This window comes from Schistocerca cancellata, chromosome 1 (genome assembly GCF_023864275.1).
Source record: "Schistocerca cancellata isolate TAMUIC-IGC-003103 chromosome 1, iqSchCanc2.1, whole genome shotgun sequence".
Classification (NCBI taxonomy): domain Eukaryota; kingdom Metazoa; phylum Arthropoda; class Insecta; order Orthoptera; family Acrididae; genus Schistocerca; species Schistocerca cancellata.
In genome coordinates this window covers 1041030258-1041048251 of record NC_064626.1, presented here as the reverse complement: position 1 = coordinate 1041048251, position 17994 = coordinate 1041030258, and the positions used below count along the sequence as shown (strand labels likewise).

Here is a 17994-nt window from a genome sequence, read left to right as displayed (position 1 = left end):
GCTGTGTGTCTTTTCCGAAGTGTTGCGAACGGACATCATACTGTCGCTGGGTGTGATTTTTATATCTCTTGCGAACAGAAACCAGACTGTCGCCATGTTTTTTAATTGTCTGTCTACTATGTTACCTGTCTGCTTCCCGTGTATTTTATTAGCATTGCCAAACCTTTGTTTTATGTTTTAACTTTCCACCGAGCCGAGTCGTGTGGGGCCGGACACGAGCGGCTCGGTCCCCCCGTCAAGAGGCGAGCAGTGACCGGTCAAACATTGAGTGTTGCAGCACTCTAGTATAATCCTCTATTGGATCTTGGTTCTGTAGGACTGATGTGGGCACGAGGCTGTCAGCGCGACAGCTGGCGGCGGCGACTCACCGGCGGTGGTGCCCCCTCCGGAGTGCAGCGCGGTGGCGACGACGTCTGGCGAGCCGTGCTCTACGGTGAGGCGCAGCGCGTCGTGTCCGGGCCCGTAGAGCGCGTGCGGCAGCAGCCGCAGCAGGCAGGAGAGCGCCACCAGCAGCGTGCCGGCCGCCACCCAGCGCGGCCGGTGCCCGCGGCTGCCCAGGTAGCTCAGCGCCAGCACCGACACCGTCGAGGCCATCTCGGACGCGCCGTAGATCAGACCTGCCGGCAGCGGGAGCGCTCAGCCTCCTCCGTCCGTGGCTTCTGGCGAGTACGGTATGGATTACACGAGAGCCCAATGTCACGCACGTGGGTTTTTCCTCTTCGCTACTGCATACACCGCAGCCCATTTCCGCTATTTGGGGACGGGAGCTTTCTGTAGGCTGGAGATAGCGACGGTTTTAAAACTGTATATTAGTGTAACATTTGTTCTCAGAGTGATATAAAGTGATCCAATACTGCAGTCTGGGTGCTAGGGCGGATGACTTCAGATCGTTGGTGTACGAGCCAAAGGCATAGGTGACTGAGTGTCCCTGTGAATGGACATGAACCCTGTCATTGGTAGAAAACTTCAGACGGTAAATGATGACAGCCGAAACAGTTGAAGGATAAAGATTTATTAAAATTCTTGACCAGGGTTTCGTATCTACAGGGTGTTACAAAAAAGGTACGGCCAAACTTTCAGGAAACATTCCTCACACACAAAGAAAGAAAATATGTTATGTGGACATGTGTCTGGAAACGCTTACTTTCCATGTTAGAGATCATTTTATTACTTCTCTTCAAATCACATTAATCATGGAATGGAAATACACAGCAACACAGCGTACCAGCGTGACTTCAAACACTTCGTTACAGGAAATGTTCAAAATGTCCTCCGTTAGCGAGGATACATGCATCCACCCTCCGTCCCATTGAATCCCTGATGCGCTGGTGCAGCCCTGGAGAATGGCGTATTGTATCACAGCCGTCCACAATACGAGCACGAAGGGTCTCTACATTTGGTACCGGAGTTGCGTAGACAAGAGCTTTCAAATGCCCCCATAAATGAAAGTCAAGAGGTTTGAGGTCAGGAGAGCGTGGAGGCCATGGAATTGGTCCGCCTCTATCAATCCATCGGTCACCGAATCTGTTGTTGAGAAGCGTACGAACACTTCGACTGAAATGTGCAGGAGCTCCATCGTGCATGAACCACATGTTGTGTCGTACTTGTAAAGGCGCATGTTCTAGCAGCACAGGTAGAGTATCCCGTATGAAATCATGATAACGTGCTCCATTGAGCGTAGGTGCACGAAACTAAAATGAGCTCTAACATGGAAATTAAGTGTTTCCGGACACATGTCCACATAACATCTTTTCTTTATTTGTATGTGAGGAATGTTTCCTGAAAGTTTAGCCGTACCTTTTTGTAACACCCTGTATAAATATACCTTCATCAGAAGTAAAGTATTCTGAACAGGAAGACACTTTCCTTAGCAAAAACTTAGCATTGGAAATGAGAAAGAAAAAACACTATAGCTTAAGTAACCTTAAAGTTACCAGAGTATTACAGGCACAAAAACTTTTAGTCACTTACTAAAATTACATCCTGCAATGGAGATTAATAAAACAATTGTGCCAAAGGCGTCGTCAGTAGTTAAAACATCATCTCCATTTATACAACATGATTACGGACAGAGGGTCGATGCGAACACAGCTTAGTATCAGTACTTCGCCTATGAACTATCGTGACGACAGTGTGAAAGCCCTAGGGCAGATAGTTTCGCCTAGAGAGAGCACTTGTGGTACGTGCCAGACACTTGCGCACATTAAAATCCATGAATACATACACACGCGCATCAATTTGTCTTATTAAGACAGAAGGTTTGAATTAGCACAGCTTTTAATAATTTAGATGGGCATGTGTATGTAATACTCTGGTAATTTTACGGTTACTTAAGCTATAGTGTTTTTTCTTTCTCATTTCCGATGCTAAGTTTTTGCTAATGAAAGTGTCTTCCTGTTCAGGATATTTTACTTCTGATGAAGGTATATTTATATATACCGAAACCGTGGTCAAGAATTTTAATAAATCTTTATCCTGAAACTGTTTTGGCTGTCTTCATTTACCGTGAAGAATGTCAACAGTTGCCGTTTTAGCCATGTTTAAAATCTTGAAAACTTCAGAGGCAGATTCAAACGGTACTTCTCTGTGTTATTTGGTAAACTCTTAAAGTGTTAAATCTCGTAACCAAATAGGACTGTAATGTTTTATTTTAAACACAGTAAGTATATGCTGATAAAATCTTCTCGGGTTGACAGCCGAATCAATGTGATGTTTTCCAGCAACTTTTCAGCAAGTTTCTTACTTGCCATCTTCAGGCGAAGTGTCGGGTTCATGTCTCGTCCGCATCTTTAAAGTATTTCCTGTGAATGTGGGAAACAATATATCGGACAGACGCAGCGTTGCATAACACAACGCATCTCTGAACACCCGAGAAGCGACCGCCTCGGACAAAAAGAAAAATCCGCGGTAGCGGACCACAGCCTCAGTGAAAAACACACGTTTCAATTTGAAGAAACCAAGAGACTGTGTAGAGCGAAAGGTTCCTGGGACTCTATTATTAAAGAGGCAGTGCAGATACGGGTCAGTGATAACTTGGTCAATCGGGATAGTGGCTTCCAACTCAGCAGCGCGTGGAACACAACATTATCAAGAATGAGACGAGAGTGCACCGATTGAGGCAGCTCAGTGGCGGCGGATGGAATAAACAGGCCGCACCGAGACAAGACGCCAAGATCCGGCGCCCTCGGCTCCCCCCCCCCCCCCCCCCCACGCGCCGCCACGCCGGTTCCGCTCGCGCCTGATTGGCCCGACCGGCGCCGAGGATGCAGAGAAGCCCGTGGTCCAGCGGCATTGAAGATCAGGACGAGACGTGAGCCCGATTTGGCGTAACCTTGGACTCTCGTCTTACGTGGACACCCCACATGGACGAGGTCCACAGGAAGGTCTGTGCCAGAATGTCCATCCTGTACCCAATCCCCAACTAATCCAGCTCCCTTCCCTGCTCAGTAGGAGTGAACGTGTATCAGTCCCTGATCCGGCCAGTTATGGAATATGCGTGCCCTGTCTGGGGATACGCGGCGAAGAAGCACCTGGTCAATCTCCAGAGGCCGGCCGAAGTGGCCGAGCGTTTTTAGGTGCTACAGTCTGGAACCGCGTCACCGCTACGGTCGCAGGTTCGAATCCTGCCTCGGGCATGGATGTGTGTGATGTCCATAGGTTAGTTAGGTTTAAGTAGTTCTAAGTTCTAGGGGACTGATGACCTCAGATGTTAAGTCCCATAGTGCTCAGAGCCAATCTCCAGAGGCTGCAGAACCGCGCCCTCAGGAGGGCATTGCATTTACCTCTTGGATTCCCCATAGATGATCCGCACGCCGCAGCTGAAATCCCACTCCTGAGATAGCGTTTCCAAGATCTGGCAAGGGCCTTCTATGAATGTTCCTCCAGATCAGGAAACGCCTTCATCCACTCAAAAAATTTTCAAATGTGTGTGATATCCTATGGGACTTAACTGCTAAGGTGATCAGTGCCTAAGCTTACACACTACTTAAGCTAAATTATCCTAAGGACAAACACACACATGTATGCCCGAGGGACGACTCGAACCTCCGCCGGGCCTCATCCACTCCCTAGGCCGGTATGACATGTCCCACGACAAGAACAAACGCACCATGACGGTCTTCGACGATTAAGTCGAAGAGAAAATCCCAATATCCAATCCCTAGACCTGCTCCCTCCCACGTAACACCAATCATCTCGCCAACCTCAGGCAAGTACCAGACGCAAACAGAACAATCATCACATTTCACAGACATCAAAAAACTACAGATATAATCACACACACACGTACACAGGGGAGTAAAAGCCGAAAGGCTACAAACTCCCCCTCACACTTCCCCAAAGAGGGGAAAGTAACAGATGAGAGCAGCATGAACAATACACTTCGCCTGATGATGGCAAGTAAGAAACTTGCTGAAGCGTTGCTGGAAAACAACACATTGACTCGGCTGCCAACCCGAGAAGATTTTATCACAGTAAGTACATGCTGTTTCCACAATATTCTGAAACAAGTAATACTGTAAAAACGTCACGTAAATAGGTCGGTCGAAAAGCAGCTAACAAGAATGTTACTCTATGGGGGCTGGAGTGGGTGAAGGCATGCAACAGCACATAGTTTGTAGCGCACACAACCGGGTGGAAGGTTACCTAACACAGAAGCATGAGATATGTGGCGGCCAAGGCGACCAGTGAGCCCTCAGAGTGGAGTGAGGTGACAGACACACATATTGTATATACAAATAAACGATGCACTGTGAAGGAATTATCTGAATGGGCGGAAATCTGTAGATCTATTCTACAAGTGCAAACAAATGATAACAATTTTAGAAAAATTGTACGATTTATTCAAGAGAATGAGCTTCACAAATTGAGCAAGTCAATAATGCTTTGGTCCATCTCTCGCCTTTATGCAAGCAGTTCTTCCGGTTGGCATTGATCGGTGGAGTTGTTGGATGTCCCCCTGAGGGATACCCTGCTAAATCCTGCCCAATTGGTGCATTAGATGGTCAAAATCCCGTGTTAGTTGGAGGACCGTGCCTATATTTCTCCAAACTTTATTAGTTATGGGGAGACGCGGCGATCTTGCTGGTTAAGGTAGGGTTTGAAAAGCACGAAGACAAGCAGTAGAAAGTGTTCTAGTGTGCGGGCGGGCATTTTCTTGCTGAAATAGAAGCCCAGGATGGCGTGTCATGAAGGCCAACTAAAGGGGCGTAGAACATCGTCCACATAACGCCGTGCTGCACGGGTCCTACTTTGAAAGGGAATGGCTCTTCAGACCATCACTCCTGGTTTTCTGGCTGCACTACGGGCAACAATCATGTTGATATCCACCATTGTCCTGGGCGCCTCCAGATACATCTTCACTCGTCAGGGGGGTTCATCACTGAAGACATTTCTTCTCCAATCAGATTCCAGCTTGGATACGTGTCTCGAGACGCCCCGGAAATCAATGGAGAACCAACCTGACTGTCACCCACCACACGGCCCGACAACCATGAGCGATGGTTTGTGATGCCACTCATTTTGATAGCAGGACCCCTTTGGTTCTCATCCGTGGCATCTTTAGAGCGCAATCGTAGGTCGATGGTATTCTACGTCCCGTTTTGTTACCCTTCGAGGCGAGCCATCCTGGGCTTATATGCACGGGTATTCTATTGCTTGGCTTCTTAATTGCGAAACCCTACCTCGGCCAGCAAAGTCGCTGGGTCCCTTCCCATTACAGAACGTTTGGAGCATGGACAGGGCATTCCAACCAGATCGGGATTTTGCCAATCAAACGCGCCAGTGGGACAGAAATTGGCACGATATCCATCAGCAGGACATCCAACAATTCTATCAGTCAATGCTAAGCAGAACAATTGCTTGCCTAAGGGCCAGACGTAGACCAACGCGTTATTGGCTTGTTCAGTTTGTGAAGCTCTGTCTCTTGACTAAATAATCCAATTTTTCCGAAGCTGTAATCACGTGTTTGCCTGCATGTGTACATTACGTCTACTGATTTGCGTCCCTTGCGGATAATTCCTTCGTGCTGCGTCGTTTTCTTGCCTTAGATGTGTGTGTGGTTTTCTTTACCTGCTGCTCCAAGTGCCTGTTACGTGTGCAATGTAAATATTCAATAATACAATGAAACCTCTACACAGAAAATAAAATTAAATTGCATAAAAAACCCAATTATAAATTAATAATTGAATGGGAAATGTAGTATACTGGTTCTTATTCTTCCTTGCCAATTTTAACGTGTACAGATAATTCCGCTCTATCTGATGGTATTCGTTTATTAAAAAAGGTGTATATGTACGTACAAGCAAATTTTCAAAGAACAAAAAAACTGTTGTGAAAATTAGCTTTACAATTATTTTATAGCTAACGATAAATTTAAAAAAATATTGTTACTGAATGCATATGAAAAATAATAACAAAAAGAAAAAAAATTGCTGTCAATAAACCATGAAGTATTGTTTGGAAAAAGGACCTAACCCCTTCACTACAGAGTGCAGAATGTCTAAGCTCATGCAGTCGAAAATTATTGTGAATAATTCAGATATTAATTTATTATTATTTGTTCCTAAGGTGAAGAGACCTCGTTTCATGATGCTCAGGAAACGAGGGGGGTGGCGGGGGGGGGGGGGGAGCATTTTAATGTCTTCCCATTGGCACAGAGGAAAAGGGGGCGGGGCAAAGATGACTTACAAAAAAATGGTTTAAATGGCTCTGAGCACTATGGGACTTAACTTCTAAGGTCATCAGTCCCCTAGAACTTAGAACTACTTAAACCTAACTAACCTAAGGACATCACACACATCCATGCCCGAAGCAGGATTCGAACCTGCGACCGTAGCGGTCACGCGGTTCCAGACTGTAGCGCCTTTAACCGCTTGGCCACCCCGGCCGGCGATGACTTACATTTTCCCACCAATTTTGTATCATACTATTGCCAAAGATGTATGGGTGCAGTATCAGGTCACATACTGACCTCGACTGTACACACACAAGTGCCTAACAGGTATGGGCAGGAGTATTGAGTTACATCCTCAACATGAGGATAACGATTGTAATCGCTTCTGGTGGGTGGGCAGGCTGACGAGGGAGGGGTGGGGGAGGGAAGGGGCAGAGGCAGCTAACCTTGACTATATCTCACGCAATTGCTTCAGATGTAACAAGATTCCCCCCCCCCCCCCCCCCCGAAGTCTTATCAGTGGCGTTGAGATGAGAAACTGTTTATAACTGGTTCTGTGGTTGAACTGGTACTGCCCTACTACTTACAACTTCTCATAATCCTGCTAAATGGGTTTTGGTCATGGCCTACTATGCTGTATTTTTTCCGCGATGACAGGTATTGTTGTCCATTGTGTGTGTGTATCTGTTTGCTTACCGGTGGTCCTGCTGGGGATGTTGAACCTCTTCTCTAGCGTGCTGATGGTGCCGACGAAGTAGGAGCCAAGAACGAAGGAGGACATGCCGAGTAAGCCGTGTAGCACAGCATAGGCCTTATCGCTGGCGAGCGGCTGCAACCAGCCCGGCGCCCACGATCCCAGGCCACAAGACGTCGAAACCACCCCAGTGCTGCTGCACAGGTCCGCCGCCGCAGCCTCTATCCTCACCTGACAACAGGTAGCGTATCAACTCACACTACAGCTGCTTCAAGGTACGCTCGTACTGCGGTCCAGCTGTCAACTAAGCGACAGCAACTTAACGCTACGAGAAACACATTAAATTGTGCAAAAGTGTTAATTTATGTGTACATTTATTTAATCTATTATGAGAGGGACCTAAAAGAAACAAGTAATCCTCCACTCCCGAGGGAGAGGCAGCTATGAATTCTCTCCCAATCATGGGCGTTCTTAGAAATGTCCTAGAAAGGATGGGGTTTTCTAAATCACCATTATTTTCCACTGCGTGACAAACAATGTGAGGCACCAACAAGGAGACGAGAAAACGAATGAAACTGCACTGGCTGAGAGAGTATGTGATGTAGTTTCAGTGATTACACAATAGAGTCTAATTTATGAAGAACTTGCCAGTACGAGGCCGTTCATCAGTACGATGTTGTGCGCGCTGTGGCCTGGATGCAAGTGCTGATTTGGTCTACTGAGGCAAGCTGGCCCATGGATGGAGTTGACGTTTGAGCTGGTCCCTCAAATATTCTTTTGGGTACAGATCTGGGGATCTTGCTGGCCATAGGAGTACAAGATTACACAGATAGTTCATCCAGATATGTGACACGTATGGATGAGATTTCACCTGTTGAAAAATGTCACCACGATACTGTCTCATGAGAGGTAACACACCAGGATGCAAGATGTCCGTGACATTCTATTGTGCCTTCAGATTCCCCTATATCACTATGAGTTGTTACCCTGGCGTCAGACGATAATTCGCAGCACCATGACGTCACAAACCACTCCACTGTGTCTCTCCCAAACATTGGAAGAATGGAGCCTCTGCCCAGGTCACCCTCATACTCGCCAGCGATGGTAATTCAGAGTAGCGCAGAACCCAAATTTGCAGAACATAGTGCAACGCCGTTCATCAGCAGTTCATACTTCCTAGCCATAGCATCCCTGCAGGCGCAGCCATTTGTGTTGGGTGTTAACGGTAGGCAACCTAGCCTGGTTGCTACTAGTCTTAGACGAATGGTGCGGAACGACACAGAATATTGCAGTGACTCCATTTCGTGTTCTCGGATGGCGGTTACAGATGTTAAGGTATTATGACGAGCTTGGTGCAGCATCCTCCCTTGTTGTGGTCAGACGTGGCCGACTGAAATTTTCACAACGTCATCCCTGCCCTCACGTTCCCATACAGTCCGACAATGGGCCACTGTCACCTCCGAATGCCTCACAAATGTGGACAGTGTATGATTCAATCAGCTGGGCAAATGGAGACCCGCAATTAGGCCCATTTCGCTGCGAGGAGTGGCCGCGCGGTTTGAGTCGTCATGTCACGGACTGCGCGGCCTCTCCAAATGGAGGTTCGAGTCCTCCCTCGGGCATGGGTGTGTGTGTGTCTTGTTCTTAGCATAAGTTACTTTAAGTAGTGTGAAGTCTAGGGACCGATGACCTAAGCAGTTTGGTCCCTTAGATATTCACATACATTTGAACATTTTTAGGCTCATTTCAAACTCTGTCAAATTCTGACAATGCCGTTTCACACGAGTATGCGTCATCTCTTTGCCTTCACAGTCATTATTCAACATCTGACGGTGTTCACACCATTTATATACCCCACCCTACTCTAACAACACTAAACACGAATATCATTAATGCTCCCTTCTGGTCGCCATTCTCTTAATCAAAGAGAATGGCATCGCTAATCATTTATATACCAAGAGATGATGTTGACGTGTATGAAGTTATGTTGACATCTGACCATGTCTTCTAGGTGTTTCATCCTTTTTGTCAAGCGATGCACTTCACTGATTCAGTGAGGCTGAAGATATGTCGTAGTCCAATAATTGTATTTTGATGGGTATACGGAAAATTCACTGTATCTCAAAGGAGAGATAGTTGCCCACTCAACAGTTTTTTGATAGATTCAAGACAAGAATATTTTATTTGGGTCTGCAAAATAGATTTTTAAATATTACTTATACAATAATGGATTATATCACTCTTGACTTAATGATCCTAAATTACATCCTTCAGTAATTAAATAGAGGGTTATCTGTCGAATTAAGAAATAAAGCTAGGAAGTATTCATGAAAGATAGTTTTACTGATTTATCATTAAAGTTAATACTAGTAGATGCTGAAAAATAAAAATCTGATATATACATACTTAAAAAAATTTGCGTCACTGAATTCCCAGAACTCCTGAAGATGGACGTTGACTGTGGGTATTGTATCACAGACACAGACCCTTTCATTGCTCAGAGATGTCACTAAACCCACCCAAATATGTAAACAGCCATGCGTGAGCAGCGCCTATTAGACGAAGGGGACCGACAGCCGATCACTTCCAGTCATTCCACCAGAAAGGAGGTACACGGCGCGTGTTGTCTGTAGTTCAACCATGCCTAGACGGTCAATACCGCCGATCGGTCGCGTCCGCATTGTACCTTTGTGCCAGGAAGGACTCTCAACAAAGAAAGTGTGCAGGCGTCTCGGAGTGAATCAAAGCGATGTGTTCGGACATGGAGGAGATACACAGAGACAAGAACTGTCGATAACATGCCTCGCTCAGGCCGGCCAAGGGCTAGTACTGCAGTGGATGACCGCTAACTACGGATTATGACTTTGAGGAACCCTGACAACAAGGCCACCGTGTTGAATAACGCTTTTCGTGCAGGCACAGGACGTTGTGTCACGAGTCACTGTGAGAAATAGGCTGCATGATGCCCAACTTCACTCCCGACGTCCTTGTCGAGGTCCATCTCTGCAACCACGACACCATGCAGCGCGGTACAGAAGGGCCCAACAACATGCCGAATGGATCGCTCCACATCGGTATCAAGTTCTCTGCACCGATGAGTGTCGCATATGCCTTCAACCAGACAATCGTCGGAGACGGTCGGGATGAACGCCTTAGACCCCCTGTCCAGCGAGTGTAGCAAGGTGGAGGTTCTTGCTGTTTTGGCGTGGCATTATGTGGGGCTGACGTAGGTGGTCATGGAAGGCGCCATAACGGCTGTACGATACGTGCATGCCATCCCCCGACAGGTAGTGCAACCATATCGGCAGCACATTGACGAGGCATTCGTCTTCATGGACGGAAATTCGCGCCCCCATCGTGCACATCTTGTGAATGAATTCCTTCAGGATAACGACATCGCTCGACTAGAGTGGCCAGCATGTTCTTCAGACATGAACCCTATCGAACATGCCTGGAATGTATTGAAAAGGGCTGTTTATGGATGACTTGACCCACCAACCACTCTTACGGATTTACGCCAAATCGCCGTTGAGGAGTGGGACAATCTGGACCAACAGTGCCTTGATGAACTTGTGGGTAGTATACCACGACGAATACAGGCATGCATCAATGCAAGAGGACGTGCTAATGGGTATTAGAGGTACCGGTGTGTATGGCAATCTGGACCACGACCTCTGAAGGTCTCGCTGTATGGTGGTACAACGTGCAATGTATAGTTTTCATGTTGCAATAAAAAGGGCGGAAATGATATTTATGTTGATCTCTATTCCAATTTTCTGTACAGGTTCCGGAACTCTCGGAACCAAGGTGATGCAAAACTATTTTTGATATTTTTAGAGGAGGTGAGGACGACTGTGATAGTCATACAGATATTAGGTTTTCAACTTTGCTACCACAGTTTTGCAATAAACGGCAGTAGCGGCAAGTGAGGTTCAGGTGGTTGGTCATAGGTGTAATACAATAAGCTTAGGCATCTGTAAACACAATGTCATAAAAATATTAGCCGATTTGTGATTGCATCATAAGGTTATTCTCAATTAAGTACGTCAACTTACGTACCTATTTCTTGCCATTTGCAGAAAGTTTTAATTTTATGCTTTAACATGAAGAAATCCGGGAATGTGACTCTTAAAATGCTGGGTAAGCCCAATGGTGAGGGAACTATTAGTGGAAGAACGTGCAGATAATGTTTTCAACGCCTTAAGAACGGTGATTTTGATGTCGAAGACCGGCATGGCGGTGGAAGACAGAACGGTTTCGTGGCTACTGAAACAGACTAAGAGAATCACAGGACAGCGAAAGCAACTGATGCGTTCGATCCCAGCATTGATACACAAACGGCCAAAATATACATGGAAACGTTGAAATGAGAAGTCCTATCCCTCCCGCCGTATTCTCCATACGTTGGTCTCTTTGTCTGACTACCACCTTTTCCGATCAGTGGGATACAGTCTGGCTGATTAGCACTTTCGATCATATGAACAAGTGGAAAGTTGAATCGATTCATGGATCCCCACAAAAAATGCCCAGTTCTTCCGCCACGGGATTCGTATGCTGTCCGAAAGATGGGAGAATGTAGTGGCCAGCGATGGGCAATACTAAGAATCATAAACTTTGTAAGTTTTTCACAATAAAGCCCCGAACTTCGAGAAAAAACGGCGGAAGTAAAGTTGTAGATCTACTAAAAATGAAAACGACTGGTAAAAAATACCATTGATTAATAATCTGTAAAGTGTAGAAACATAGGATAAACATTGAAAAACGCTTTTTAAACTTTTTGAATTTGACCCAATTGGTCTGCTTAAAAAGCTCCAAATCTTATCGTGTTGATCAATTCTGTAAGCTTCCAACTGTAAGAATATAAATGGTGTGTGACAAAAATTTCGTTAACCTGAAGCTTCACCATAATTTGCTTCTTCTTCTATAACAATGTCGCTCGTAGAAATGCTGTAATGTTCCAGCCCATAACAAAAGTTCAATTTGAAGAGTAACAAATGTGTGCTGCTATATGAATTAAGTCGACACAGTTTTGATAACATAGTCTGAAAACTTTTCTTTCACAGTATTGCACTGTTCACATGCTAATCGTGTACATAAAGTGAAATTACTTTTAGAGTTAAACCGTAGAAGACTATGAATTGCTTTCTCATGAGCGTTAACAAGTTCCTCCTACCGTGATAAACACTTAATTCGTTGGCAGATTAAAACTGTGTGCCGGACCGAGACTCGAACTCGGGACCTTTGCCTTTCGCAAGGCAGTGGTAGAGCACTTGCCCGCGAAAGGCAAAGGTCCCGAGTTCGAGTCTCGGTCCGGCACACAGTTTTAATCTGCCAGGAAGTTTCATATCAGCGTACACTCCGCTGCAGAGTGAAAATCTCATTCTGGAAACATCCCCCAGGCTGTGGCTAAGCCATGTCTCCGTAATATCCTTTCTTTCAGGAGTGCTAGTTCTGCAGGGTTCGCAGGAGAGCTTCTGTAAAGTTTGGAAGGTAGGAGACGAGGTACTGGCAGAAGTAAAGCTGTGGGGACGGGGCGTGAATCGTGCTTGGGTAGCTCAGTGGTAGTCTGCTTTCAGCGGTGGCGCGGCACGGACCTGTTGTCCCGGCCGCGGGCGCGTGTGGACGAGGAAGTGGTTACCTCGCCGGTACTCGCGCGTGTTGTTGTCTGACTCGATCGCCATGGCACACAATTTTCGAAAGACTACGCTCCAATTTACGTTCGACAACGAATTTGCCAGACCCAAAGCTTTCGAAATAGAGCGTTTTTTGAGGGAAGAAGTTCGTTTACCTGCTGCAGACATAATTGGAATTGTAAGCAGTACAATGTACGTAAAGATGACCGGTGAAGCTGCGTGTGAAAGAACTCTCTCCGCTGCTCAGAGAGGATTTAAATTGCGACACTCCGATGGCCATATCAGCGATGTAACAGTAGCTCCTTCAGGATTGGGTGTGAGGGTCATTCGGATCTTTGAATTGCCGATTGAGGTGCCAGAATCGATGATTACTGAATTGCTGTGACCGTACGGAACGGTACTTAGTCATACGCCTGAGCGCTGGGCAAGTTTTAGCGCCTATTCTGTGCTAAACGGCGTCCGACAGGTGCGGATCGTCCTTACTAAACATATCCCTTCCTATTTATATACTGGAGGATGTCGAGCTATTGTGATTTACGATGGCCAGCCACGCACCTGTTCTGGCTGTGGTGGAGAAGGACATATCCGCTCGGAGTGCATACAACGCCGCGTCGTGCAACTGCCACACGGAGAAGCGTCACAACGAGAAGTTCCCACGCAACTGCCGATGACATACGTGTCGGTGGCCCGCCGGGAGGTGTTGCCAAGTTCGGAGCGTGACAAGGACGTGTTTCTGCAAGAGCAGACGGAGTTACGGGAGCATGGAGGTGACTCGGAGAATGTCCCTAGACCCACGTCACGTCAGATGAGGGAGGAACCCTCCGAAAACTCACATGTAGCACGCGGCGTGGAAGTAGAGGTCGAGACAGTGGCGCCAGCAACGGACCAACGAACGATCGACGAACACAGTGATGCAACAGAGGGCAGGGCACGCAAACAGCGATCGCCGAAGCGTCGCAAAAAGCGTCGCCCTAGTTCGGGTGACACGTCCCCCCTAACCTAGGGGACACGGAAGTTATCCTAGCCGAAGAACTGTCTGACACGGAACACGTGCCTTTAGAGGACGCTGACAGGATTCCGTCAGATGGTGACCGGATGTCCTGCCTTTCAGACGGTCCCTCTTCATTGACACCGACTGACCCAGCGCTGCCGACGAAGGACTCAGGGACGCAATGTCGAGGCAGCCACGCTTACAGGATGCACACCACGGAACGACCACAACGGAGGGCAACCCGTTGGCGGGCACCCCTCTGAGCACGAATAGTGGACTAAAGCCCTTGGAGTTCTCAATGACATGACACGAGCATGACAACGACAACGGACCAAGCATATAAGGTGGGCACAGTGAACATTAACACCGCACGTTCGCTTGCAAAGATGCAACTTCTCCGGGACATGATTTACGCCACAGACGTTGATATTCTGCTGATGCAGGAAACCTGCAATGCTGCTTTTCCCGACGTGCATGGATACGACACTTATCTAGCGCCGACTCCAGATGGAGGACGTGGCACAGCGATACTAGTCCGGGAAGGGATTCCGATGTGTGACCTTGATGACCTTCCTTCTGCTCGGGGTTTGGCTATGACCGTGAACGGCATTCGTATCGTCAATATCTATGCACCCTCCGGATCTGACAATCGACAGGCGCGTGCACGATTCTACTCTGAGGAGATTGCCCCCCCTATTACATCGAGGTATGATCACATCTTGGTAGGGGGAGATTTCAACTGAGTACTCGCACCGAAGGATCAAACTCTTAATTTCAGCTCCTGCCACACTTTGAACACGATCTGCCGGGACATGGCCCTAATGGACACGTGGGAAAAGATCCATGGGCAGCGAGAGGGCTACACGTATTTTACTAGCCACTTGGTGAGCAGGCTGGATCGGACTTATGTTTCTGACAGATTACGGGATCACGTGTTGGCTGCTGAACGTTGGCCCACAGCTTTTACGGATCGCCTTCCATATTTATGCACGTTAACCCTCCCACGGCAGCGGGTCTCGCGGAGTCGTAGTTCCTGGAAACTTAATTCCTCCTTATTAGTGGATCTCGAATGTCGCCAGCGGATCGAAGAAACATGCCAGACATGCACTCGCCGTCTGCCGCTGCACCGTACGGTTCTTTCATGGTGGCTACAGTGTGCAAAACCGGCGATACGAAGAGCTTTCATAACGTATGGCAAGGAAAAAGCGAAATGGCTCCGAGATACACTTGATTATTACTACATAGTGCTCCGCGACCTGTCCTCCAAGGCTCCATCGCCCAAGCGTCAAGCGGAAGTCCATCGCATTCAGGCCTGCATTTTATCGATCACGAGACGTCGACTGGAGGGACTTTCGATCCGTGCTCGGTGCTTGGACAACGTCGATGGAGAACGTATTAGCATGCATCATGTGTCAAAGGGACATGCGCGTAATCGCCTATCCCTGATCACAGTGCTCCATGATGACGATGGTCGGCCCTTGACGTCACAACAGGACATTGCTGCTGAGTTTCTGGAGCATTACCGCCTCCTTTTCACTGGGACGCCGACGGACAATCGGACAGGAGAAGAAATTTTGCGACAGATGCAAACGGAGGTGGATGTTCCGGATGCAGAGGCGCTATTGGAACCCCTAACGGAAGATGACATCCAGAGCGCACTCACGAAGGGTGCGGTGCATAAATCCCCTTGGCCAGATGGGTTGACACTCGAATTTTATCGCGCATTTGCTGATTTAATGATGTCCCAGTTGGTATTGATGTATAATGAGTTATTGAGCCCTGACACGGACGTTCCGTCGCAATTCACGGTGGGACTACTTATACCAATACCGCAATCGACAGCGAGTGTCAGCGCCCATCAATTTAGACCGCTCACGATGCTCAATACTGACTATAAGATTGTAAGTAGGCTGTTTAGGTTCTTATATTGGTAACGACATGTAGCGCTCTGTATGAAAATCACTGGCTGTGCTGTGTGCAGTCTGAGGTTGGTCGGCATTGTTGCAATAGTGGGTATTGTAGCGTTGGGCAGTTGGCTGTTAACAGCGCATAGTGTTGCACAGTTGGAGGTGAGCCGCCAGCAGTGGTGGATGTGGGGAGAGAGATGGCGGAACTTTGAGAGCGGACGATCTGGACGTGTGTCCATCAGAACACTATTAAGGTAAATACATTGTTTGTTCTCTATCAAAATCTTTCTTTTGCTAACTATGCCTATCAGGAGTTAGTGCCTTCAGTAGTTTGAATCTTTTATTTAGCTGGCAATAGTGGCCCTCACTGTATTGAGTAGTTCGAGTAACGAAGATTTTTGTGAGGTAAGTGATTTGTGAAACGTATAGGTTAATTTAGTCAGGGCCATTCTCTTGTAAGGATTATTGAAAGTCAGATTGCGTGGAGCTAAAAAATATTGTGTGTCAGTTTAGTGTTGATCAGAATAGGGAAAGAGCGAAGTGTCTGAGTACGTTCAGTTCTGCTCAGCTGTTTGAAAATCAAATAATGTAAGAGGTTTATCAGCACAGGAATTCATAAATTTTTCTAAGGGGACGTTTCAAGATCTTTGCGCGAATGTTGGCGGCAAGGCTCAAGACTGTAATATCCAAGACTATACCACCAGACTAGGCTTGTCTAGGGGTTCGGAGCAACATACATTCTATCCTAGGCGAATACCGTGACGTAATTTCCCTGACGGAAGCTTGTCGCATGCGAGCGGTGTTCGTATCGGTGGATTTTGATCGTGCCTTTGACAGGATCAACCATGATTTCCTTGACTCGACCATGCGACGCATGGCGATGGTTCAAATGGTTCAAATGGCTCTGAGCACTATGGGACTTAATATCTGTGGTCATCAGTCCCCTAGAACTTAGAACTACTTAAACCTAACTAACCTAAGGACATCACACACACCCATGCCCGAGGCAGGATTCTAACCTGCAACCGTAGCAGTCCCGCGGTTCCGGACTGAGCACCTAGAACCGCTAGACCACCGCGGCAGGCGCATGGCGATACCACAGGATTTTATTACCGTTCTCATGCGTCTCCTTCGCGGCGCTGCTTACAAGGTGAGAGTCAATGGCAGGGAGGTAGGAAAGATTCCTATTTGCAGCTCAGTTAGGCAAGGATGTCCCTTGTCGATGATACTGTTTACAATAGTGCTCGAGCCATTGATGCAGACTCTTACACGGACTCTAACAGGCGTCCGACTCCGTACGAGCTCCTTCACGTGTCGTGCATATGCCGACGACTTGATGATACTCGTCCAGTCGGAGTACGAAGTAAGGTGGTTACCCTTCTTACTACGTACGGAGTAGCTGCGGGAAGCAGGGTCAACATGAATAAAACCAGGATCATGCACATCGGTCGAGGGCTGGACGCTCTGCACAGTCCGTTTACGACGGTGGACATCTTGAGATGCTTAGGTGTAATATTTACCCGATCGCTACGGCAATCAGCGGCGGCGAGCTATCGACGTCACCTCCAGCACGTCCGACTGCACATACGCAACAATACTCTCCGGACGCATGACCTGCTCCAAAGGGTGGACTACAGTAATGTTCACCTGGCCTCGCGACTGCCGCACCTGGCACAGGTACAGCCAATGCCACATGGTATTGCTGACAGATTAATGGCGGCCTTTGGGTATTATGTCAGCCAAGGAATGTTGTTGAAGATCAAATACGAGACTTTAACTCTCCCACACCATTCTGGAGGACTTAACCTCACGGATGTGCGGAGAAAGGCTCTAGATCTATACCTGCGAGCGATGCTACGAACTTGGAACCAACGGCAACACGCCATCACATCGGCCATCCTGGATCTGCTTCTTCCCACGTCCTTTGAACCGCCGGTGGCGGTAGGCACAATTTCGCTCTCTTTTTCTTACATCGCGCGATTCTTTGTTGATTTTAGTTATGTTCAGTTACAGATACCTTCTACAAGAATCCCCACTACTCGTGAGATACATCGATACTTGCGGCGTCATCATGGCAGAATGTGGTCGAACTTAAA

The 17994-nt window shown here is 47.4% G+C and overlaps 1 protein-coding gene across 1 annotated transcript in view; it reads right to left on the bottom strand.

The window, feature by feature from the left end:
- LOC126124802 (solute carrier organic anion transporter family member 74D-like) overlaps window positions 1–17994 on the bottom strand; it is a 241642-nt gene that overhangs the window by 92560 nt on the left and 131088 nt on the right. The window contains exons 3-4 of the mRNA XM_049915128.1: window positions 7370–7598; window positions 369–617 (exon numbers count right to left, since the gene is read on the bottom strand). Of these exons, the coding sequence (XP_049771085.1) occupies window positions 369–617; window positions 7370–7598 (478 nt within the window). The remainder of the gene's footprint in view (window positions 1–368; window positions 618–7369; window positions 7599–17994) is intronic.